General features: G+C 51.0%; 9 protein-coding genes across 9 annotated transcripts; 4 read left to right on the top strand and 5 right to left on the bottom strand.

The window, feature by feature from the left end:
* Window positions 1–1110: 1110 nt before the first annotated feature.
* On the top strand, window positions 1111–2312 carry N7518_001711 (uncharacterized protein; the record flags this gene model as incomplete). Its single annotated transcript, XM_057182639.1, has 2 exons — window positions 1111–1170; window positions 1311–2312. The coding sequence occupies 2 exons, from the start codon at window positions 1111–1113 to the stop codon at window positions 2310–2312; spliced, it is 1062 nt and encodes a 353-aa protein (XP_057044089.1).
* Window positions 2313–3278: 966 nt separating this feature from the next.
* N7518_001710 (putative DNA ligase I) lies at window positions 3279–5768 on the bottom strand (the record flags this gene model as incomplete). The annotated part of the gene is made up of 1 exon (XM_057182638.1): window positions 3279–5768. One exon carries the CDS (start codon window positions 5766–5768, stop codon window positions 3279–3281), a length of 2490 nt encoding a protein of 829 aa, XP_057044088.1.
* Window positions 5769–5889: 121 nt separating this feature from the next.
* Window positions 5890–8567, top strand: N7518_001709 (RINT-1 family protein; the record flags this gene model as incomplete). The annotated part of the gene is made up of 6 exons (XM_057182637.1): window positions 5890–6036; window positions 6102–6349; window positions 6403–6708; window positions 6760–6904; window positions 6955–8024; window positions 8057–8567. The coding sequence occupies 6 exons, from the start codon at window positions 5890–5892 to the stop codon at window positions 8565–8567; spliced, it is 2427 nt and encodes an 808-aa protein (XP_057044087.1).
* A 273-nt stretch (window positions 8568–8840) lies between these two features.
* On the bottom strand, window positions 8841–10629 carry N7518_001708 (pyridoxal phosphate-dependent decarboxylase family protein; the record flags this gene model as incomplete). The annotated part of the gene is made up of 2 exons (XM_057182636.1): window positions 8841–10499; window positions 10585–10629. 2 exons carry the CDS (start codon window positions 10627–10629, stop codon window positions 8841–8843), a joined length of 1704 nt encoding a protein of 567 aa, XP_057044086.1.
* Window positions 10630–11171: 542 nt separating this feature from the next.
* nop9 (RNA-binding RNA processing protein NOP9) lies at window positions 11172–13343 on the bottom strand (the record flags this gene model as incomplete). The annotated part of the gene is made up of 1 exon (XM_057182635.1): window positions 11172–13343. One exon carries the CDS (start codon window positions 13341–13343, stop codon window positions 11172–11174), a length of 2172 nt encoding a protein of 723 aa, XP_057044085.1.
* A 223-nt stretch (window positions 13344–13566) lies between these two features.
* Window positions 13567–15297, bottom strand: N7518_001706 (RCC1 domain-containing protein; the record flags this gene model as incomplete). The annotated part of the gene is made up of 1 exon (XM_057182634.1): window positions 13567–15297. The coding sequence occupies one exon, from the start codon at window positions 15295–15297 to the stop codon at window positions 13567–13569; it is 1731 nt and encodes a 576-aa protein (XP_057044084.1).
* Window positions 15298–15559: 262 nt separating this feature from the next.
* On the top strand, window positions 15560–18080 carry N7518_001705 (Golgi transport complex subunit COG3; the record flags this gene model as incomplete). The annotated part of the gene is made up of 4 exons (XM_057182633.1): window positions 15560–15783; window positions 15837–16176; window positions 16227–17246; window positions 17301–18080. 4 exons carry the CDS (start codon window positions 15560–15562, stop codon window positions 18078–18080), a joined length of 2364 nt encoding a protein of 787 aa, XP_057044083.1.
* A 371-nt stretch (window positions 18081–18451) lies between these two features.
* bck1 (uncharacterized protein) lies at window positions 18452–23346 on the bottom strand (the record flags this gene model as incomplete). The annotated part of the gene is made up of 2 exons (XM_057182632.1): window positions 18452–18572; window positions 18632–23346. 2 exons carry the CDS (start codon window positions 23344–23346, stop codon window positions 18452–18454), a joined length of 4836 nt encoding a protein of 1611 aa, XP_057044082.1.
* A 128-nt stretch (window positions 23347–23474) lies between these two features.
* N7518_001703 (uncharacterized protein) lies at window positions 23475–23705 on the top strand (the record flags this gene model as incomplete). Its single annotated transcript, XM_057182631.1, has 1 exon — window positions 23475–23705. The coding sequence occupies one exon, from the start codon at window positions 23475–23477 to the stop codon at window positions 23703–23705; it is 231 nt and encodes a 76-aa protein (XP_057044081.1).
* Window positions 23706–24209: the final 504 nt, after the last annotated feature.

The raw sequence follows: 24209 nt of genomic DNA, 5'->3' as shown, positions 1-24209 counted from the left end.
AATATTAATTAACTACATCGACATTACGTACCTCAATCTGCGCCCAAACCTCATTATGCCTCCCAAGGCTGTTATCAGCTCAGCTCCAACCCTTTTAAGTCAATGTTTCACTGTGGATCGGGGATCGCTAATGTTCTTAGCTTGGAGCGTGCGAGGGCTCACATACCGGGCTATGAACACGGTATATCCATGGCCATCTGTACTTTTCAGTTTCCTACAAGCTCCCTGACGTTATGCTGCATATCTGGAGACTCTTGATTTACGGCGTTACGTAGGTGGCTCCTGTTAAAATTGTCCTCCCACGTCTCTTCCAAGATTAGAATCTTGCCAACGGGGTTGATAACAGGGCTGCATACATGGCTAAATCCGTCTCACAGCCTCAATACCAATGGCGTTTTTTCTTTCTTGCTATGTGGTGCGATTCGCATGGGATTGGATTGGATATTGCGTACACGTAAGTATATAAATTGCATCCGGCGATCTAGGGCATACCTCAGGGGAGTGACGACCTCATTCCCCAGTCCAAGTGGATCGGAATCTGTGGCTGAATGGCTGGTTTCTATGGAGATCGCCGAATCGGAAAAAGAACATTCTTGTTCTTGGAGAAGACCCTGAGATTGGATGGAGTATAGAAAGTGCGTGATGGAGATCAATTGGGGAGCACACTCTCACATCAAAGAATAAACACGAATAAACAACTGGGTAGTCATTGAACAGACTATATAGAGGTCGTGGTCTACCTGTAAACGGAGTACACACTTCCCCGTACCCCGTACATACGGAATAGTTCATATTCAGAGTAGATCTAGAAAGACAGATTCAAGAGACTTCAAAATAAGAAACAAAGAGACACATGTTCTTCCCCATGTCTTATGTTTAACACCGTCCAGCGAATAAAAATGGGTTTCTTTCATCTTTCCATCCCAATCTGTTCAAGTGCTTCTCCAGATTTGTTCTCCGAGTTCCCGTAATTCGCCAATCTCTCACCCTTCCCTTTCGCCCTTACTCCCCCCAAACCCCAACATCGACACTCCCTTTGAAACGTCTTCTTTTTTTCTTGCATAGGGGTGTCTTGTTTAGTTTGCTTATTTCGATTGGGTTCCTTACACAATGTCTCCCTCACAGCCGGGCTCGGCAGAAAAAACGATCCGCAAAATCGATATCGCCCAGGTAAGCGATGAAAAAAAAGAGGCTCCGCATCCCTTGAGATGCAGTCTCGGCTACTAGTCTAAATACTTGCCACTGCATCTGAATGCTTCCAAATGATATCGTTGGTGATGTGGGACTGACCCTGGATTCTCTTCGCACAGGTTTCTCTCAGTCTGCAGGATCGCTTGGGCCTTGCCAAACTCAAGTACCAACACGGTCGATTGCATGGCCTGAACCCACACCAGCACGATGGCAGACCAGTTCTCGAGACCGACAAGCCTTCCGACTCTTCATCCGAGTTCTCACGCAGTCGTTGCGAGACCCCATTCACCTCTCCTCCCCTCCAAGCCTCTACCTACTCCAAAGAGCTCCCTCGATCCGCCCGCAACAAACATGCTGCCACCTTCAACTCTCGAGTCATGCAGCCGATGCTGACCGCGAGTCGAAAGCGCTTACGCTCTGACTCTGATTCCGAGCGTCCTGCCAAGGTACACCGGGTCTCGTGGAAGAGTTCTCACCGGCTGCCGGAATCCTCTCCAGGCATGAACCGACACCGTCCGAGCCGACGCACACAACTCCCCTTCATGTCCGAGGCTATAATCCCGGAGGTGTCATCGCCTGTATACCCCAGACCGTCAGAAGAGATCGATCCCGATCTGCCTGTACACAGTTTCCAACACATCAGCTCCGTCATAGGCTCCTCTCCTCCACGAACCCCTCCCCCAAAACATATGCGATTGTCCCGAAACAACCAACCTCAGAACCACGAGGATGGTGCGGATTTGCTCTTGTACCTCGCCAACTCTCCGACCCCTGCTCGGGTTGCAAGGGGCAACGGAAACCTGGCCTTCCCACCTTCCACTCCTCCCAGCCAGCACGCGCTGCTGCCAGGCATGACACCTACACTGGGCGCCGGCATGTTTGCCAACATCAGCACACCCAATCAGCAATTCAATTTCGCTGATTTCGTGAATGTGACTCCGAGCCCGGCGCAGCCAACCTGGAGTAGCCGTACCCCAGGCAACCCTGCTCGCACTCCGCTCACCAGCAGCAGAAAGCGATTGAACTTCGATGCCCTGGTTCCTCCAAGCAACTCCAGTCCTCGACTCCGTAGCAAGGAAACGGGGCTGGCGTTACAACTCGGCGGCGAACTGCACCCATGATGCCCAATGTCCTTACATCTTCTTTTCTCTGTTCATTTTTGCCCTACCTCCCTCTTAAACCCCACTGACGACTTTGTTATGATAATGTTGTATACACATTGTGTTCATCCCCTATGTAATTTGCACTCTTCCCCCAGTGTACAGGCTTGCTGTCTCGAAGACAGACATGATTCTCGATTGGGAAGGTCTACCCGGACTTGCATCCACAGGCGTTGTCTTTTCAAATGCTTTGCTATTATGTCTTTCATTACCCTCCCCTTCATCAAGACATATGTCTTACTTTTTCTATGTCATTGTCTGCCGTCGGTTGGCAATTTCACTGTTCACTCTACCTTTTTTTTTTTACCACCATGCCCTTGATGAGACTGTTTAATATCTCTGTTGATATAAGGAGACACAGGATGAATGGAATATGTTCTGCCTCGAGAAATGAGGTCCAATGCTTATTTACCACGACACCTAAACCTCACTACACATCTCTTAATTTAGATCGCCCTAGAGCGGCATAGCATCTCAGCTCAACAAAGACTTCCCTATCTGTGATCGCCTGGAAGCGACTATTTTCCTTGGACCACGTAGTCAACCCCTCATTTTCACGTCCAATCCGGTCGCGTCTTTTCGCGTCACTTTCGCGTCGCAGATTAAGAAGCTTTTGGGTCAGCCAATCAGAGGCCAGGAGACTGAAAGTCAAATGTGATGTCATCTGAAGCCTATTTTGCTTGGATTTCGCCACTAGCACGGAGGTTATTAGAGCGAGTAGAAAAGAAGATATCCAATTGGTTTACACGGCCATGTCGACACAAACTATTTTAAAGGGAAATATACCATTTAGAATAGTCTACACTTACGGAGTGAGGGGGATGTTGGGATGTATATATCTCCGATATTATAGGATCATAGGAGATCTCTCTACGAAAAAAGGCAATTCACATGAACTCGTTTATATGAATAGGCAAATAAGCTCATCTACTCCATTCCCTCCTCTTGAATAACCTCCCCAACACCCCGAACCTCCGCAGTCCGCTCCATCTGCTTCCGCCACAGCAACGCCAGATAATCCGACGAGGTAGCTTCATCAATAGACTTATCCTCACGAACACCGATAAACCGCGGGAAGCGTAGACTTAACCCGCGCTCCTCGCTAACCAGCCCAATAGCAGCCGGATACGTAGGACTGAGCGTGATATCCGCGAAAGCCATTTCCCACACCTCGCACGGCTCAAACCACACATCTGGTTCGCCGTGGTACTCGACGTAGCTAGGACGCGAGATGACATTTGTGCTGCCCTGCGCGTACTTTTCCTTGTTGCTCTGGTAGAATTTGTCCGTGAACCCGGACATGCATTTCGTTACGGCTTCTAGGGAGCCGGTTTCTGGGTTGCGGACTGCTAGGAGGATTGGGGACCACCATTTCGCTTTGCGGCCTTGGCCGTGCCACCCGGCTATCGGGATTAGGTCGAGGGTTTCGGAGGAGGTGCTGTAGTCCTTTTTTACTTTGAGCCAGGATTCGAGGCGTTTGTCTGGTTCGTAGGTTGAGAGGAGGGGTTTGCGTCGGGTGAGTTTTACTTTGGGTTTGGGGTTGGTTGGGTCGGATGTTGCTGGATTTGATGGCTCGATGATTGTGGTATCTGTTTCGGAGGAGAGGTTGTTCACTTGGGTATTCGCACTGGGCTGGTTGTCGAGGATTTTCACCATGATGCCCTCGCACTTGACGTCGAGGGCGGATTTGAAGAATTCAAGGACAGGCTCAGAATCCGCTGATGTCGCATCTATGCTCTTCACCCAGCCGAAGTGTTGTGGGATCTCTACAAAGAGACTGCGAAGTAGTTCGCGGCGTTCTCGAAAGGGGCGATCTAGCAAAGGCTCCCCATTGAGATACATGAGGTCGAAAGCGAACAGACAGACATTGACTTTGATGTCTCCAATTTCGACGTTCTTCTTTGCACGATTGGTCAGAACCTGAAATGGCTTAAGATCGCCATTCTCACGGTCCACAGCAACTACTTCCCCCTCCAGGATAAAACTGGATACGCCTTCTCCTCGTATTTGCGGAACCAAAGACACAAGATCTGGATACTTCTCCGTCATGAGTTCAAGATGACGCGAGAAGATAGAAACTTTTCCTTGCTCGTCGCAGTGTACCTGCGCACGTTGCCCATCATATTTGTACTCGCAGCTGAAGTCTCGGTCTTGGAGCTTCGTCAACATCTCTGACAGATCGCGTGTGATGCTGCCCAGCATAGGCCTTAGTGGAATGTGCATGTTTAGGCCGCATCTGATCAAAAGCTCTTCTGTGGGCCCGATCTCTAATAGGCAGGGTACCAAATCATTGTAATCAGGATGTCTAGCGTACGACGCCTTGACGATTTCTTCCGCATTGCTGTAGATTTCCGCAAGTTCGTCCTTCTTCAAGCGTGCAAGCTGATGCGACGGACGCACCTCGAAATCTGCCTCGGCAGGCTTGGAATATAAGACAGCTCGTGCGAGAGCAATCAGCATCGTCGTCTTAACTGCGCCAATTCGCAGATTCTGGACCAATGTCCGGACAATGTATCGACTCTCCTCGGCGCCGCGCGCATCCTGTAGAAGCTTCTCCACGATCCTCTGCTTGGTTTCTTGACTACCAGGTCCTTTGCTAGTGGCGATTTTCTTCAGTGACTGGTATACTCCCTTGATCCTTAATGGCTTCGGCTTCACCAGAGTGAATGATTGTCGTTTCTTGGCTTCGAATGCAACATCCCCTGCATCGCCGTGCTTATCGTACAGGGTCTTTAGCCCTTGGCTATTGAGGCCGTATATCTTTTTTAGTGCCTTGGAAATAGAGGACCCTCCTAGGCCTAGCTCTAATTCATCGTATGGAGGTGATATAGAATTGGTTGCTAGCCACACAGCAGGCAGGACACTTGATGGATCCGCTTCAATCAGAACCCGAAGAAAGTTGACCAGCGTATCAACAATCCTTATTCGACTGGTCGTTGCATTGGCCAGGATAAAGGCTCTCGTTAACAAGGCGTAAGAAGCATCTCCGCCTTCGGTTGCCCAGTGCGACCGCAGTTCTGCTGCGTATTGACTCGCGTCAAAGGTCTGGGGGCTTTGATCAAGAGGAATAGAAAGGGATATTGTATCCTCCGTGCCGGCTGATGACTGTAGTGAGAGAGTGCTCTTCTTTGGTATCACTGGCACTACCGGGGGTAAAACAGGCGACTCTGATGTAGATGGAACTGGATTGATCTGTGGATCTGCTTTCGCATCGGTAGGAGCGCTTGCATTTTCCTCCTCATTCCACTCAGCTTGTAGCTTGCGCGCAAGAGCTTCATCAGAGAGAGCTTGCCCAGTGACATCGGGGACTTGTAGATTGGCTTGTTCAGTGGCCTGTCCTTTAAAGAAGGACTTGATACTGCGCGTCGGCTGCGATGAGTCTCCATTTCTTTTTCGCTTCTTGGCTGGACTGGACATTATTCAAAGTGTTGACAGTGTAAAAGCTCATGGTTGCCACTGGGGAAGACGTCAGTCCAAAAGGCGGAGATCAACATTCGCGACACCTTGCGCTTCCGCGGTCAAGTTCCCTCCTTCAACAATGGCCTCCCTCACGGAATTATCTTCGCATGAGCGGACTCGAGTCGAAGATTATTTAAATGATAAGATTCAGGTTTCTGCCGATCTGGAGAGTTTAGATTCGCTGCTATCTAGTCTACGCGCGCAACAGGAGCTTCAGCGGAAGCAGGTACCGCCCCTCACAGCCATGACCCTCTTTCTAAACACTACTGATGCAAACTCGCGACCAAATAGCTAGCGGAAGCCAGCGAAGCACTCTCAAATGCGACAAAAGCCTCTAATGACCATGCCGAAGCCACTCGAAAGCAAGCCGAGGCGTTCACCGCGGAGCAAGCGGACATCGACCGACGTTTAATGGCCATCACACAATCCGAAACCAGTGATGAGGCAGTACGGAGTCTGGAAAAGAGCATGGAGAAGCTCCAACGGCTAAGATTATCCAAGGGATATGTGGAGTTGCTCAAGGAAGCCGAGGAATTGAGGTAGTGCCCAATTGATCATTCGTGAGGGGCTTCATACTGAGACAGCAATACAGCAAGCAAGCTTTGGAAGACATTAAATCCGAACCACGAGCCGCTTTGAAGCCGTATTCCCGACTACGAACCATCGTCGGACTACTGAAGGATGCCCAGCCTGCTGCCGAAGGAGCGGCCCCCCATCTTGTCGACTACACAGACAAACTAGCATCTGCATTGAGACAACAGATGAAGAAATACTTTGGTGACCGGCTACAGAAAACGTTGGAAGATTTGAAATGGCCGACAAGAGAACTGAATGTCACCGACCAGCTCCTGACCCGGTGGAGGCAAGATGTTGAACTGTTGATCGACCTACAATTACCGTATGATATGTCCCTTCATGTCTGGGAGATGTTCTAACAAGCTCCTTCTAGTGAACTACAAAGCCGGGATACACTAGCTTCCGGACTGAGCTTCGAGCCACCAGTCCTATTCCCATTAGAGGTTATGGTGCATCATCTCGATCTCCGGTTCAAATATCACTTTAGTGGAGACAAGCCAACAAACCGACTGGATAAGGTAACTTGTCCCTAGGTCTATGCAAAATAGAAGTCTAACTTGGATTCTAGCCGGAATATTTCCTCTCGCACATAATGGACCTTGTCAACCAATACGGCGGGTTTTTTGTCTCTTACTTGCAGCCCATCTTTGATGAAAGGGCCGAAGCAGTCGGTCCAAGTCTGGAATGGAACTTTTACAATGCATCACATAGTTACATTACTGCATTGCTTCCTATGCTGAGAGAGAAGATCAGCCTGTTCCTCCCTCAAATCTCAAACTACCCCCAATTGCTCAGCCAATTCATTCATGAACTGATGAAATTCGATAACGAGATGCGAGAAACATGGAACTATACGCCAGATCCATATGCGGACGACAATTGGAAGGGCATAACCTGGGAAGTGTTGACCAAACAGGGCTGGTATGATCGATGGCTTCAGGTTGAGAAGGACTTTGCGTTGGCGCGATACAGAGATATCATCGACACCGCGGACAGTGGAGAGATCGACTACGATGGCATGGAACTCACTGCAACGAAACCAACAAAGGCTGCAATCCGCGTGAATGACCTTCTCGAAACTATAACCGATCGCTACCAGCCACTGTCCTCTTTTAGTCAGAAGCTGCGGTTTCTCATTGACATTCAAATCACGATTTTCGACCAGTTTTATGAGCGCCTCTATTCTGCACTAGAGGCATACCTCGCGATGACGTCAACGCTTGGACGCACTGTGCAGGGCGCCGATGGGCAAGCTAGCGTCGAGGGTGTCGCCGGACTGGAGCGGCTTTGTAGGGTTTTCGGAAGTGCCGAATACCTCGAGAAGAAGATGGAGGATTGGAGTAACGATGTGTTCTTCGTTGAGCTCTGGTCCGAGCTCCAAGATCGGGTTCAACAAAACCGAGACAACGGTCGCAGCGTAGCTGGTACTATGTCTGTCGCAGAGGTAGCGTCGCGTACATCACCCGCAGTGGCCAATAACAACAACGGCGGCCACACCGCGACCTCATCCGATGGTGCTCTCTTCGATGAGACGGCATCCGCCTACCGTCGTCTCCGACTTCGCTCGGAAACTATCATCACATCCACCTTGTCCTCCAATATCCTCGCGGCTCTGAAGCCCTACTCTCGTGTATCTACGTGGGCAACGCTGTCACCCCCTTCTGCCACAGCGACAGCATCTCCCTCCCACCCACTTCCGATCTCGCCCCTGCAATGCGTGTCTTGTCCGCGCAACTCTCCTTCCTCTCTCGGGCGCTGGGAACTGCACCTCTACGACGAGTCTCGCGCCAGCTCCTGTTATCTATCCAGAGCTATATCTGGGACAGCGTCCTGACCAAACATACCTTTTCCGAGACTGGAGCGACCCAGCTTGCAAGCGATGTCGACTATCTCTGTCACGTTGTGGATTCTGCGCTCGGTGCATCTAGTCAGGTGGAGATCTCATTGCGAACCATCAAAAAGCTCAACGAGGGACTGCGTATACTTTGCTTGAGTACAGCTAAGCAAGAGGGGGACGTCTCTACAAAGGAAGACGTGCCTTTAAGGCTATGGGATGTGGAAAAGAGGTTGTTCAGGGACAATGAGAGTGCACGGGCTGTGCTTGCTGAATTAGAGATTGACTCTCTATCGGAAGCTGAGGCTCGGTCCGTGTTGGAACGAAGGGTCGAGATTGGCAATTGATGGCTTTGATATCATTCTATACCCAAGCTATTCTCCTTGCACAAAATTTATTACTACTGTCCAGGTAGGTATAGTTAGAAACTACGCCGACTGCTCTACATCCCCCACATCTTGAGCTCCGAGATATTCGCTCATCTTGTTCTTAGGGTGTCAAATTGATACACAGCTTTATATATTTCACCAGATCTCTTGTATGTCGTATCCCGTCTCTCATGTCTACATGCTCTACTTTATATACCAAGTAAATCAGAAGAAAACAAATCACGCACCTGCTCAAGCGCGATGGACAACAGGCCCATGTCCACGCTCACCAGGCCGCTTGTGCGGAAGGGCCGGGTTGCTCGCTTTCAAAGACTTAATAATACCAGGGCCCACCTCTTCGATGGCGCGGATAAGCGAATCGACGGTCTCCTTTGTCGTCTGGACATTCACCACGCACCGGAAGAACTTCCCATTCCCAGCCGCATCCTCGTCCTCCTCCCCACTGGGAGGCGCAAAGTCCACCATGAAGCCCTTGGGCACGATTGCACGCGTCACCTGCTCAGTGACCTTGCTGTTATTCTTCCCGCGCTGTGTCTCATTCGAGACAATGCCACGCGGGTACACGAACTTCTTGCCTGGCGCGTAGTAAAAGCACACCTGTAGACAGGGCGGGGGGTTTTCGCTAATGAGAACGAAATCAGGATGTTGCGCGATGGTATTAGCCAAGTGCGCAGCGATGTCGCATGCCGAGTCGATCTGCTGTCGGTAGCCCTCATTTCCATAGTATGTCCAACCCAAAAACAGCTTCAACGAATCCGCACGTCGACCACATTGGAGAGTGAGGTCTGCCAGATCCCACACTTCCGGTGAGTCGACTTCTAACTCGGATCCTTTGTCTGCGTCGCCGTTGATAGCGGGCTCGTCTTCTTCGCTGTGGAATAGGTACCCCGCGGGAAGTGTGTTGGCCTTGTGGAACTGGCGTATATCCGAGGCCAGCAGGTAAGAGCAGGTGACCGGAACGCCAAGCATTTTGTGCGGATTAATGCCGATGCTGTTTGCTTTTTCTGCGCCGGCTAGCTTATGCTTCTGACGCTGGGAGAAGACGAACGAGCCACCCCAGGACCCGTCAATGTGGAACCACATGTTGTATTTTTCGCAAATGGCTGCGATTTCGTTGAAGGGGTCGAAAGAGCCTAGGACGGTTGTGCCTGCGGTGGCATTGACATAGAACGGCGTCCGGCCTTCGCTCTGTGCCTTCTGAACCAGTTTCTCAAGCTCAGCTGGGATCATGCGGCCGACCTTGTCAACAGGAACAGGCCAGACGGCACTGCTGCCGAATCCGAGCATCTGCGCTGCCTTTTCCACGCTGTAGTGGCCGTGCGCGCTCGTGAAGAGCACGAACTTGTACCCGCCGTTCCCGTCTGTCTTCGTACTGGGGTATAGGTTGTTTCGCGCGATGACAATGGAGGTGGTGTTCGATGCGGATCCGCCCTGCACGGAAATACCTCCTGCCTGTGGACCGTTCAGCCCGAAGAGGTTCGCCAACCGCTGGCCGGTATATTTCTCAATGACCGTCAGCGCAGGGGACACTTGGTAGACGTGTACGTTGGTGTTCAAGGTAGCAAGTATGAGCTCTGCTGCCACGCCGGGCGCATTGGTTGACGCATACAGCTTGTCCAAAAATCCCTGGTGCCAGGTGTTGACCGAGTATTGCAGAACCTTTTTCAAGACTTCAATGAGACCTTCCTGCTTGGTGCCTTTCTCTGGGATCTCAAGCTGAAGAATATCCTGCAGCTCTTCGGGCTTCTTATAATCTATCAATGAGGTTCCAACGAGTCCAGTGTGTCCATTGGTGCCGTTGGTGCCATTTTTCTGTGTCAAGGGCCCGCGGGGGTCCTCGTCTGCGGATCGGATAAAGGGGATGAGAAGGTCTTCCACTGCTTTCAGAAGCTGAGCATGGTGCTCGCATTAGTTTCAGAACATCGAATAAAGAATCTGGTGGGGTGTAGATCATTGCGATATAGAGTTGACTCACACTTTGCACTTCATCAGCGCGATTGGGCTGCGCAATGCCAGACATTTGTACAGATTCTCACGTTCTAGTATATGCAAATATAAGGAGAGACAGTGCAAATTCTATACAGAAGAAACAAAAAAGAAAAAGAGGACAGAAGACGCAATTGAAAAGAAAGAAAAGTTTACCGGCGACCACGGAAATGGCGACAATCCCGCAGAGCCTGACATCATCCGTACCTTAAGCCCTCATGCGATGATCTATACTCAGCTAGAATAATGTTTTTGAGTCGGATTTTCATGTAACTAGTTTTGTATACTTCCGATTGACTACTCCGTAGATTCCTTGCATATATCATATGCAGACAAGGATATTAAGATTCGGGCTGATCTGCAGGAACCCGAATACCCTCACGGTATTGTGGTCGATGAACTATATACAATTTATCAATTTTCTAAGATATCTCTGATATGTTTTGAAATATAATATCGATTCATAAGAAAGCTATGAAAATAGATATAAAGCAATGAAACAATTGAATACATCAACGCCTTTTTATGAGTACATGTTCATTTCGTCTAATATAAAATTTTTATCACTGTACCACTTCATCTGCTAGCCACCGCAGTCTGGTTTGCACCAGTAGCACCAGCATCGGCTGCTTCCTTAGCTGCCGCATAGCGGGCCCGGGCCTGTTCTAGTTTAGACTTGGGACGTTCGGCACCTTCACTGGCCTCGGTTCGCTCCTCAAAGCCCTTGGCCTTGTGAGTCCAATCGCGTCGGCGGCGCTTGAAGAGATCCATTGACCAGTTTCGCCAGACTGCACGACCAACAAAGGAGTCACGGAGCTCCTGTTCATGCTGCTCGAGTTCTTGCGCCATGCGCTCCTTGACAAAGAAGATGTCCTTGGTTGCAGTCCAAAGCGCATCCACTACGTGTGACCCGCTGCTGCTCAAGGCAAGAGGTGTGAGATGACCCTGGAAACGGGTGGTGAGTTGTCGCCGGATTTGAGGCGTGGAGGTTGTGGAAGTCAGAGCCTGTTGGAGAACGCGGGAAGAGGTAGGTTCTTGGGCAAGTTGTACGATGGTTTCGGATGATTGGGCGAGGAGACTCGTGTAGACAAGTTGGCTCAGCGGGCCAGGAACGGTCAACATGGCCTGTACTAACAGAGAGCCATGCAGTTTCTCGGCTTTCTCCGCCGCAGATACTGGGGGTGGGCCCCGTGGCTTGCGGTCCTTTCCATCGTTGTCCTCGTCCATATCATGGTCTTCAGGTTCCGGGGCTGTGTTCTCCGAGATGTTGAACTTGAGCATCTGCTGCAGTCTGACAACAGGGTCCTGGCTATAAGCACCCTCGAGTGCTTCGGCGAGAGGCTTTGTGTCGACGCCACGGACCACACACCGCTCGATCAACATTTTGGGGACAATCAGTCTTGACCGTTCAATTAGGCCCGGAATTTCGGGGATGATGTTGGTCATGGCGATCTTCAAGTCATCCTTGCCGAGTCTTTCGAGCATCCGAAGAACAACATATCCAGCAGTGCTATTGCGAGAAAGGGAACCAATTCGGTCACCCAAGTTGTTCTTGTAAAGGTTTTTAAAAGATTTACCAGGAAGGTATCGCACCATCGTCTCTAGCAGGCGAGAACCCACTGGATCGTAGAGGAGACCACGAATGAAAACCGCGCTTTCGGAATCCTCCTCAAACGTCTCATCGGGAACCAGTCTCCGGATGGTCGACTTAGGATCTTTGGCGCTAGACTTTCCAAAATGCGAAAGTTCCAAGAACAACAATACCTGAAGTACGGGGTTTCCAACTGGGTGCGTAGCTAGAGCTCGGAGATAAACATCGTCGAGACCGGCAACCATATCGGTCATGATCTTCTTTAGTGCCGGCTCGAATGTCTCTGGAACAGTATGTTTCTCGGCTTTGGATTTTCCTGCCTTCTCCTCGCCCTGGACCGTCGGGATCTCAATTCTTTCCTTCTTGCGACTTGCGACAAACGACTCATTTGACGTGACATCCACTGGCTCGCCCGCAAGAACCAGCAGTAGCACTCGGATTGTATGCGACGCAAAGCGCTCCGTCAACAGGTATCCCCAATTTTCCTTCAATTCCTCAATAACAGCCATGAACATTTCTGCGATCGATAGCTCCGGCTCTTCCTCTCCTTCTTCGTCTGACTTTTTGGGCTGAGGTTTCACCTTTTGCATCACGGCAGGCGCAGCGTGAATGAAAAGCGTCTCACAGCAATGACTCGCAAAACGATGCTGCACTAGGTGGAGGAAGTGGCCGATGAATTTGCTGAATATCCGGCGCAATTGTCGAGCGTCGGACATTGAGATCAATTTCTCCATGAGTCGCGAACAGCCCTGACTGCAGGCAATCTTCAACTCCTTGCCACTAGCTTCAGTGTAAACACTGTCGACAAACAAGCTGCGCTCTTCGGCGTCCTGGAACTGGTTCAGCTCCAGCATTTCGTTGGCGCGCTGGAAGTATTCTGACTCCTCCTCGTCTAGAAGACCGTAGAAAGGCATGTCTCCATCCTCATCAGGTCGCTGACCTTCCTGCTCTTCGCCCTGGTCAAGGGGAATGTAGTCCTCATTTCCGGCAATTTGGATATCATCGTTGGCCTCGTTGGTCTCGTTGGTGTCGTCGGCAGAGGGCTTCATCCGCTTCGCGACGGGATCTTCGGGGGTTTCCTCGAACTTTCTCTTGGAGTCCTCTTTTTGGGCTTTCTTCTCGGCCCTGCGGCCTCTTTTTTGTTGTTCACGAGGCATTATGGCGGTGTGTCGTGAGAGAAGATGGTCTTGAAGCGCTGGAAATTTTTTTGGATAAGCGGTGGTCCAAGCGTCTCCGCGGTGATAAGAGTTTGGTCTGTTTGCAATTGCGGCCATCCATCGATTCTATAGACCAAAAAAAAAAACAACAGGCCGACCGAGTAAAGCGAATTATAATTGGATTTCATATGGCATCACTAATATACAGGTTTGTTTTTTGTCTTTACACCGCAGAATAAATGGCAGAGACATGACGCCCACATTCAACACGCTGTTCCATGCTCACATTGCGCTTCCCGACCTTGCCCTTGTGACGAGGCATGATCTGCAATCGCGCCTCGCCCTGGCTTTTCTTGTTTTCGGGGGGTGCGTTGATGTAAGTAGGCTTGGATTGATTGCTTCGCTTTCCTGTCCCCAGCTGGAAATGCTCGTTGCCTCCCCACCAGAGTACATCATGGCCCCAGTCTTTAGTTTGATCCAAAGTGTCCTTGATAGTCTTGGTAACATTGGTCTTGTTGTCCAAGATAGCGGCGACATGTGTTGTACCGACAGACATGGACCTAATGCGGATAGGGGTCATTTGTTTTGTCTTCTCGTCATACTCGCTCACACCACTCAAAGCTTTCACCTTGGTAGGCGAATCCTGCAGGTGAACCCATCTGCCATTGCCGAGAGTACCCCAAATTCCCCTACCACAGGCCCATGTGTCTGCAGTTACATTTCCAAGATCATGAACATCGGCTGCCTCTTCTTCGTACCCCAGAATGCGCTTGGCATCAACGGAGAAGAAAGTGTTGGCGCCACCAGCAGCAATGCTGGTAACCTTGGGCAGATAGCGGTTTCTGCTATAGAGTTTTTGAGCCTTAATTTCGAAAGGAGCATCCTTGAAAGGCCTCTCGGCTTCAAAATCCACACCTAGTTGGCCAAATGAGTTGTCGCCAAAGCCAAACATACGGCCATCTTTGCTTAGCGCCAGTGAGTGGTAGTCGCCACAGGCAATCTGCACAATCTTGGAGCCTTTGACAGCTGTAACTTCATGGCATTTATCTGCTGGCCCCTTGGGTCTGGTGAACCAGGTAAGTCCCTCCACACCGAGTTGACCAAGCGAAGGATAATTTTCGGTGGATGACGCCGCAGAGAAGACTCGCCCAGAGCTTGTGAGAAGCAGCACATGTTCCTGTCCTCCACTGATTGCGGTGACCTTTTCACCAAGCTTCAAAGATGGGTTCAGTACACGGTAGCTCAGATTGGACTGATTGGGCCAGAAGGGAACCCAAGAGCTTTCCGTTCTCTTTGGGCCGGTGTTTTGTCCATCCTTGGATGTGGGCAGTGAGTATACAGTCCCATCCGAGGACAGCGCAATGATTCGACTTTCGGACAGAACGAGTGAGATGAGATTCTTGCCAGTCAGAGTCACCGTGGGTTTGAAGTCCGACTCCGAGAACGCCTGGCCCCATTGCACTAGATCTCCATTCTCGGTGATTGCTGCACCGGACTTTTCCTCGATCTTGAGATCTCTCAGAACCTGGCCATTAAAGTATTTGAAGCGCCGAGGAGTCTTGATGTCGGTATCTTTAGATCCTGGATCCACCACGCGATAAACGTTCGACCCCCATGTGTAGACGCCGGGGCTTTTCAGGCTTCGTTTTTCTTGAACGAACTGAGCTTCGAGATCGTTGACGTCAACGGGCTCTTTCTTTATAACCTGCGGACGACTGAACCAAGCCTCCTTTCCACCATCAGCCACGTATGAGTATCCCAAAAAGACTGCAGTTCCTGTCACGGCAAACCCGAGGGCATTGCGGATCCAGTGCGATGATGGGTCTGCCTTTCGCGATTTACTGCTGGCAGATCGGGACCATGGCGCATTTAGTGACTGAGCCGTCGAGTTTCTGAGTGGACGGAAAGCGAGGACGGAGTGCGTCGCGGGCCGTCGCAATTGGGTTGTGAACATTGTAGATTATTGCTGAATCACCAGGTAGAGCATACCGAAGCTGGAAAGGTGAGATTATATCCGGGGAAGCTCTTAATGCCGTGCCTGTGATTTGTTGCAGCAATCTAGGCGGGAGCCCTCGGCAGAATCCGTCTCGGAGTTGAACACATCGCAGTTCGGCTTCAACATCAAACTTAGCCTGAATTTTACTCTGAATAAAGTCGGCAGAGAGATATGAGCTGCGGGCTGACTCCCATCGCACTCCCTGGGCCTTGACCACACCATGCCTTCCACAAAGCAGCAGCGTGCCCGCCGCCAAACCGCTCCCTCCGGCCCGCCGCGCAAACCCACCGCCAAAGAAACCCAATCAAGCCTCCAAGCATTGGACGAGAAGCCGCCCGGTGCTTTTGAATGGAAACCGGCAGAATGGAGCAATGAACTTGAGTTTTCACAGTGGTTTAATGGTGTCAAGGGTGACCTGATTGAGGAGAGCTATGACGAGTACCAGTACGATTGACATTGGATGGTTATCGGAGGCGTACTAATTCATTTCTCTATAGGAATTGCTTGGATGAACTTGAACAATCGAAAGAGCACATTGACGAAATCTTAACGAACACCCTGACCCTTCTGGATGACCTATCCAGCTTGTCCGAATCATTCAAATCGGTCGAGACACAAACATCGAATTTCGAGAAACAATGCCAAGGGCTTTTGTCTGCCCAGGAACGGGATACGAAACTTGCGAATGGTATCCAGACCAACCTCCACTATTATGACTTCTTAGACCCCGCATCGCGGCGGTTGAATGCTCCCGGCGCGGGTAATACAGTTCGCGACAAGGAATTCTCAGATATGTTGAGGCATCTGGACGTGTGCTTGGATTACATGGAAACACATGTGAGTAAGCAAGTCGGGGATATTCATGCGCATCGCTGACCTCTACGCAGCCGGATCAAAAAGAGGCAGAGGTATATCGCTCGAGATACCGGCTACTGCTAACGCGTGCCTTGACGCTTATTCGCGGCAACTTTGTATCTTCACTTAAGGATATTTACCAGAGCGTATCCAAAAAGATATCGGATCAGCAATTGAATGACACAGCTCTGTCGGCTCTTCTGTACGCTAAATTTAGGGTTGGGGCACCTGAACTGAAGCAGATTGGAGTCGAGATTCAAAAGAGAGCCGTACCACCGCTCAACCCAGATCAAAATAACGAAGCTGAATATCAAAGTCTGATGAACGAGCTGCACAGCAATTACTCGGCTACCCGTGCGAAGCTGATACTTCCGCTCGCTCGCAAAAAGCTCGGCGAAATCACACAGACGCCTAGTTCGTCCAAGGACCTGGTTGCCTTTGCTCGAGCTAGCATCAGTTATATCCGTGGCTTGTGCCTAGACGAATATGATCTATGGGGAGAATGGTTCCACGGACAGGGAGGTTTATATGACTTCCTTGAGACGCTATGCGAACCACTTTATGATCACCTTCGTCCACGGATCATTCACGAGTCTGATATCGTCAGACTATGTCAGCTGTGCAATCTACTGCAGACTCGCTATTTCTCGGACCCAGAAGAAGAACTCGAACAGGTTGAAACGAACCATCTTGACTTTTCTATTTTGATCCAGCCCGCTTTACAAGACGTCCAGGCCCGGCTTGTCTTCCGTGCTCTAGCTGTTCTGCGCGACGAAATCGAACGATACAAACCTCGCCCAGAGGACACTGATTACCCCATGCGAAATCGACAGGTATCCCTAACTGTGTCAGATACTCAGATATCGGGCAAGAAGGACACATCCGCGGATACACTAGTCGACATGACGGCCAAACAAGGTGATGACGCAGGCGAATCTACACAAGAGCCAGACGGTAAATGGGAATTTGAGACGCAGACCGCTCTAAAGGGCTGGTATCCAACCCTGCGAAAAGCAATATGGCTTCTGAGTCGAATATACCGCCTAGTGAATGTAAGATGCATCTCCGCAACAGGCCTAATTACCCACCCATACTGACCACCCCAGTCCACCGTCTTCGACGACCTAGCTCACCAAATCGTGCACCAAACGACCCTCTCTCTCCAAAACGCCAGCACCCTAATCGCCGCCAAAGCCACACCAGCCGACAGCCAACTCTTCCTAATGAGCCACCTCCTAATCCTAAAGCAACAAATTGTCGCCTTCGATATCGAATACGTCTCCGCCGATATCTCCTTCGACTTCTCCGGTATGACAAGTACATTCTGGGAGCTGCGCGAACGCGGCGGCCTCTTCAACCCGCGTAATCTGATGCGCCTGGTGGGCCACGGCCTCATCCCGCGCGTCGTGGAGAACATGCTCGACGCGAAAGTCGAGCTTGATGGTCGCCTTCGCACGGTCATCAATGACTTCATCAATGCCTTTGCTGCTCGCATGACCGCCTCGCTGCCGGCTCAATTCATCGATTCCCGTAACCTGGCCCGCGGCGAACTTATCCTTCCTTCTTGCCGCACTATCGAGAAGGAGGTTCCGGGCTTGCGCAAGGTCTTGAATGAGTATATCGACGACACGCGTATGAAAGAGACGCTTGTTGGGGCGGTCCAGGACCGCACTATTCAGATTTATGAGGATTTCTTTGAGAAGTATACTTCCTCCGAGAAGGCGAAAGGCAATTTTGTTAGTAAGAAAGGGAAGGGTCGGGGCGATGCTGTCTGGGATGTTAATACCTTCGCCGAATGGTGTGAGGGTGTGTTCCGTGTCGGCGTCGCTGGGTTGCAGGCCGATATCCCCGAGGACGATGATGATCTCCTAAGCACCAGCTCTTAGGATTGGATTCGTTCTTATGACCTTTTTGTTTTATATCCCCTTCTTGAGCATAGATACCATGTTGAATTGAGCACTTCTGTACATGTCTAAAGCGAGGAATTGTATAATTCTTGTTGGTCATGGCAGCTTGATGATATGTAGCGTATCACAATTGGACTGTAAAGAGGGAATAATCCAGTTCCCCCGGTAAATGTTATTATCACAAACGTGAAAAAAATGTATGTACAGCTGATCAGAAAGCCGAAAGAATCCAGACGACAAATTTCGCTTCAAGCATGTAAAAGAAAAGGGTATGTACGGTCGATAGGAGAAAGCGCAAAGTCGTTAAGTTACGCCAAACCCAGTCAAACAAGAAATCAAACCAAGGGAACTCAAAGAACATCGCGAATCTTGGCATACAGTTCCGTGTCTAGGAAGTTGTAGTTCGGATCCGACTCGCAGAAGGGATGGCGGGTGAGCAGGGTTCCGGCAGTAGGACGTTCAGCCGAGTCACTGGAAGACGTTAGTAAATATAATCAGGCGATCCAAGAACAAATCGGACGAAGACATACATTGTGAAGCAATCATACATGAATGCAAGAGCCGCGGGACTAATGTTCATAGAAACATCATCCGGAATCGGTGGAGCCTGGCTCAGACTGCCGAGTTTGAAGATAGCGCCGATAGCCTCCTCCTTGCTCCATGGTCGACGGCCCGCGAACATCTCCAGCACCACACAGCCAAGGGACCAGATATCGACCTTGGCACTGTAGCCCTGACCCTGTGACTGGATGACCTCCGGGGCCATCCAAAAGACGGAGCCCTGCATGGAGTTGGACGAGTCATTGCCGTATATGTCGTCTGTTTTCTTAGATATACCAAAGTCAGAGATCTTGCACGTGCCATCGAGATCCAGGAGGATGTTGTCTGCTTTCAGGTCGCGGTGGAGGATTCCCTTGTCGTGCAGGTATGCCAGTCCGTCCAGGGTCTGCCGCGTCAGTGATCTCACCACACTTTCTTCGAATTTGCCGTGCTTGCGCAGACAGCTTCCGACAGATCCACCGGAGATATACTCCAGGTAGATGGAGATGGAAAATTCGCCGCGCTCGCATCCAAGATACTGCACGATGTTAGGGTGTTCGAGGTGCTGCATCGTGTCGATCTCCTGGTCCAGGGCAGCCACCATCTCCTTGATACGGTCTTTGTCTGCCCCTGCAATTCGCGGGTTGATCTCAACCAGTTTGACTGCCAAAACTTCACCATTGTCCGCGTTCATGCCTAGGTATACGCGACCGTAAGTACCCTTGCCGATGAGCTGACCACGGATAATGCGGAAAGTGGGCTGTCGCTGAGGAACAGGCCCGGCATTGGACGCCAGTTGGGCGCTGTTTTGCGGAATCGGATCGAGTTGGCTAAGCCGGGTACCTGGCCTGGGCCTGATTTGCATAATTTTGGCGCCGAACATCTTGGTACTCTTTCGGCGTAGAAGATCACCCGACCTTTGTGGACCAGCATGAACGCTGTTCGTCCGGTTCGCTCCTTGGGCCACCTGTCGAATAGATTTCATGCGAGAGAGTCCGCCGCCACCGACACCACCACGAGCAAGTTTCTGTCGAGCAAAGTTGGCAGGTTCGGGCGGTCTCACTGGCGCTGTATCAGGCGCATGGGGTGCATTTGGCATGGGTGGCGGTACTTCCTTTTTGTCTTTGAGGTTCGCGTCATGTTCATTGATAGTCTTGCTACTGGGTGATGAGGGCTCATCCAGGTATGGAGCGTCAAGATCAACATCAGGGAAGAAGTCATCGAGGTGGTCAATAACGCCTTCAACGGCAGGTCTGCTTGCCCAGATATCTCGAGCAAATGACTCTCGCTGTGGTCCAGGCCGCTCATCTTCAGGCGAGGCTGGTCCCCAGGTACTGGAAACCGGTTCCTTCCCATCAGATGCCTCTCCGCCGGAGCTAGGACCGGCAGTACTCGGAGATTTGAACCTGACAGACAACTTTGACCTTAATTGATCTTTCGTGTTCACGGTCAGCGATGGCCTCTCCGCCTTCTTTTCGGCCTCGGTTTGTGTTTGTTTCGGTTCTTCCTGAACCCTTGAAGGTCGGACTTGGAATAGGCCATCGTCCGAGTCATCATCAGAATCGTCATCTGAGTCCTGCTGCTGTTGGGGAGTTCGCTGGAAGGATACTTGATTCTCTTCAAAGTCGAACTCTGGACCGAACGACTTGCGAGTTTGCAAGCCAGGTCTCGGCGAGTCTTCACCAAAAGCCTTTTCGGGTGACTGATCGGCAAACGAGACTGGCGGTTTCTCGCGTTCTGTAGCCATCTTCGAAGTGGGTCTCGAAGAGTCTGGAAGGTAGTCTGAGGAAGGTCGATCAGACCGCGCTGTGTCGTGCATGTACTGACCCAGGGGTGTTCTGCTTGAAAAGGTTCCAGTAGAATCAAATGCCCCTGGTCGATCAGACTCGGAGATTGTACTGTTTTGAGTGTTGGCCGAAGGCGTAGATGGAGCCGGTACCGAAGGCAATGGCGTGCCAACCGCACTTGTAATGCGGCCAACGCTAGCAATTGCAGCGCCCAAGGACGGCTGTATCCGAGCTTCACGAGGTTCACGAGTGGTGGGTCTCCTGCTGAGAGAATTGACCTTGGTAAGAGTGTTGGACTCGATTGGCGCTGTGGGAGGTTTACGAAGTGGTACAAGCGAATCTCCCTTCTTTTCGTCATAAGGCGAGATACGAGGACTATCAAAGTCAATGACTTCGTTTCGCCTGTACCCGGTGTCACTGTAGGCGTTCTTGTTCTGCAGCGGCATTTTAGATTGTAAATATTGTTTTTGTTTACGTTCGACCTCACGGAGGTGTTCCTCATGGCGAGCGAGCAAATCGGATTTGTCAGACCCAAGAGCTTGGCTTGCGTCCTGTACGGTCTCTGCCGGGGATGGCTTCCCTGTAGAAGCCTTGAGAGTGCTTTGCCGAGAGCCCAACAATGGAGACTCTGGTCTGGTGCGGTGCGGTGATAACCTGTTAAGGGCATCTTCATCCAAGGGCTTCCTGTGGACCTGGTGGTGTGTTGCCGTCGGGGACATGTTGGACTTGTCTATGAAAGAAACTCCCAAGCCATCGACTCGAGGAGTATTGGGTGGCATAGGAAGCATAGGAGTCCCTCGTACAAACAGCTTGAGAGAACCGTATGCATCTGACTTGTTTCGACGCGACTGTGCAAGGTATGCGTCACTCATAGGATCATCATGCTCGCTTTGCCCGGGCTGGGTAAGGTAAATCTGCGCATTGCTCGGGTCGATCGAGAGGCTTTCACAGATCCCGGTACGCAATGACTCGAAAGAGTCGAGATCAGTGATGTCAATCAGACGGTAGTTCAAGCCATCCGTGGTGGCAAATATCCATTTCTTCGTCCTTGTTATCGCCGTGGATGGACGCTCACCGACGGACATGTCGCTAGTGTTGTAAGAAGGCTTTATGTAAGGGAGATAGGCTTCATTCGGGCGAGTCTCCGGGCTTGTCGTAGGCGACGAGTCTTCATGCTGATGATCGGGAGACGGGTGGCTAGAAGCCGTAGCTCTTGTCTTCTTCTTCAGAATATTAGAGAAAAAGCCCTTGTGTTCTTTGGAGTACGAAGACGAGGTTTGGTCATTCCATTGCCGACTGGAGGCATCTTGAGGCGAGGGACGAGTACCCTCTTGGCCTAACCTGCGAGAATCATGTTCATGGCCTTGTCTACGTGAATCGTAGTACCGGCCTGTAGCGCCCCGATTGATCGATTCGGTGCTATTACCCCGAGAGTGATCATACGGTCTCAACGTCAGATCCCCAGTGGATGATGAAAATGCTCCTGCATAAGCGGGTGACACATTCTGCAAGGCAGGGCTGCCACTAATTGGACTTTCTTCATGGGGCCGAAGAGATGCTCCCTGAAAATTGCCCGATTCGCTGCCAATGGACGAACTCTGGCGTCGATGGTCGCTGTTTATTCCCGATAGGGCATTGCGGGTATACTCTGACCGCGAATAGTCAGATCGCGCCCAGTTTTCTCGTGCCGGAGACTCATTTTTTCTAGGCGAATCGTGGCCAGCAGAGACCGGCATGGTAACCGAGCGTTGCCCAGGCTGCTTTTGGGCTTGATTGGAGGCATGCAATGCACTCAGATGATCCTGACTCACATCATTGACACCAGGGATAGGGCCAGCCGAACGTGGCTCGGAAAATTTAGAAGAAAAGTAAGCCGCACTGTTCTCAGGGAACGCAGTCGCCGGCGGCTGCGTCTGATTCAGTGGGGTAGTGACGGTGTAGTCTTGCGAACCATCATGGATTTGACGGATGAGTTTGCGCATACGCTTCCCTTCATCTCGTTCCCGGCCAGGTTCCCATTTTTTGCCACTCCGGCCAACCTCCTTGGACAATTGAGGATAAACCACTTGATGCATTTTCCCGAGGTTTCCTCGTCCGCCGGATCCATGTCCAAGCTCGAGGAAGTCAGCCCCTTCAAGCTCCAAAGATTTGAATGTTTCCTGCCAGTCGTTGGAAAATCCATTCTTCGCAAGCCAGATGAGTACGCGATCCAATGGCCACTGGATCGCCGCTTCGCTGTGAGATAAACCGCCCAGCGAAGTACCGCTAGCGTTGTAACGATGACTTGTCGTTTTAGTAAGCTCGGTAGTTGGAGCTGTCGCCTGTTGCTGCGGACTGTCGTTGGACGTTAATTCATGAATGTTGTTATGAAGAGCGTACGGCGAAGAAACGGTGCGGGCCCCGGGGCTCTGCGGAAGACTTGTATCTGGTTTATACGGGGTTGGAGTATTGATGTGATCTTGCATTTGGCTGAGACCCAACCGTTGTCTCTCGGCATTGGTGTGCGCATATGGATGAGCTCTTCCATTGGGGTCGAACAACCCCGGAATGCCGACGCCAATAGTATCGTTCCCGGGTATATAAGTTGCGGATGTCAGAGACTGATGGTCATGACGCGGAGGAACGATCGACAAGTGCGCTGGTGGGCGACCGTATGTTAGATGCTGGTTTGGTGCGGGGGCAAGAGGGGGCGGCGGTGGGAAGCCTGGGTTCAGCGCCGGTCTGGCCCAGTTTTGCTGCCATCCTGTCGGAGTTCCATAGATCGCTCCTGGAGGCGGGCCAGGGGGCGGGCCAGGAGGAGGAGGTGGCACCAGCGTTTGGGCTTGTGGATGTCGAGGCGGAGGGGGAGGCAGGTTCATATGTTGTTGTGTCTGAGAGGAAGGCGGGGGCCCCGGGACATACTGTTGACGTCCATCCATTGTGATGCCCGTTGCACTGGATCTGGCTGTTAATTGTAGTTATATCCCGCTGTCTCGACTGCGACGTCCAGGGGAGGTTTGGACGAAGGTGGTTTTCGGGGTTGTTCAGGTAGGATCATTAACGCATCATGCTAGACGTCCCAGCGCCAAACAAGCGGTCGGATTTGAGGGCCGGATACTCGATCTCGGTGGTCGCTTCGGAAGGGCAGAAATGGAACGAATTTAGGTCCTCAGTGCGTGAGTTGACATGGTTTGGTTCGGCGTTGCCGATGTTATCGCAGCGCTTGGGATTGCAGAACAGACTGAAATCGCGCGACGGGCTGGTACAAGGCCAAGACAATCTCAAGATGATTGACTGAAATAAAGAAAAGCTCTTGCGAACTCAGTACATGGTTAGCCACCTGCGGTTTTGTGATGGCGACGCGATTGGGTCGAAAGATTGGAAGATTGTAAGGTTAAAAGGCGAATGGAATTCAAGCAAGTGGAAGCGAGCACACAACACCACAACTCCTTACTTCCGATTGTATTTCGGAAGCGAATGGAACTCACCAAGAATGCTTGAAGTGATAATATCAAATGGCCCTCGATTATATCGATTGTGATGTCTCGAGGGGGATCGTCACGTGGTCCTTGGATATGGTAAACTCCCTCTTCCTGTCCTTTTAGGGTTATAGTAGTACATATGTACATGGGACACAGTACACGGTGAGAAAGAAGGAACAATATAACTAGTATCGTACTTTTAGCACTTTCTTCATGGGATATCTCCCAGACCCCGTCTGGGCCTGCAATCTCCCAATCTCACCTTCGGTGGCCCGTGATCACATGGTACCTGCTACGCCGCCAATGACAGTGCTGTGGCG

The sequence above is a fragment of the Penicillium psychrosexuale genome (genome assembly GCF_028828465.1).
Source record: "Penicillium psychrosexuale strain IBT 29551 chromosome Unknown utg000002l, whole genome shotgun sequence".
In the NCBI taxonomy this organism is placed as follows: domain Eukaryota; kingdom Fungi; phylum Ascomycota; class Eurotiomycetes; order Eurotiales; family Aspergillaceae; genus Penicillium; species Penicillium psychrosexuale.
Note: the sequence above shows the minus strand (reverse complement) of the source record. Positions and strands in the feature narration are given on the sequence as shown.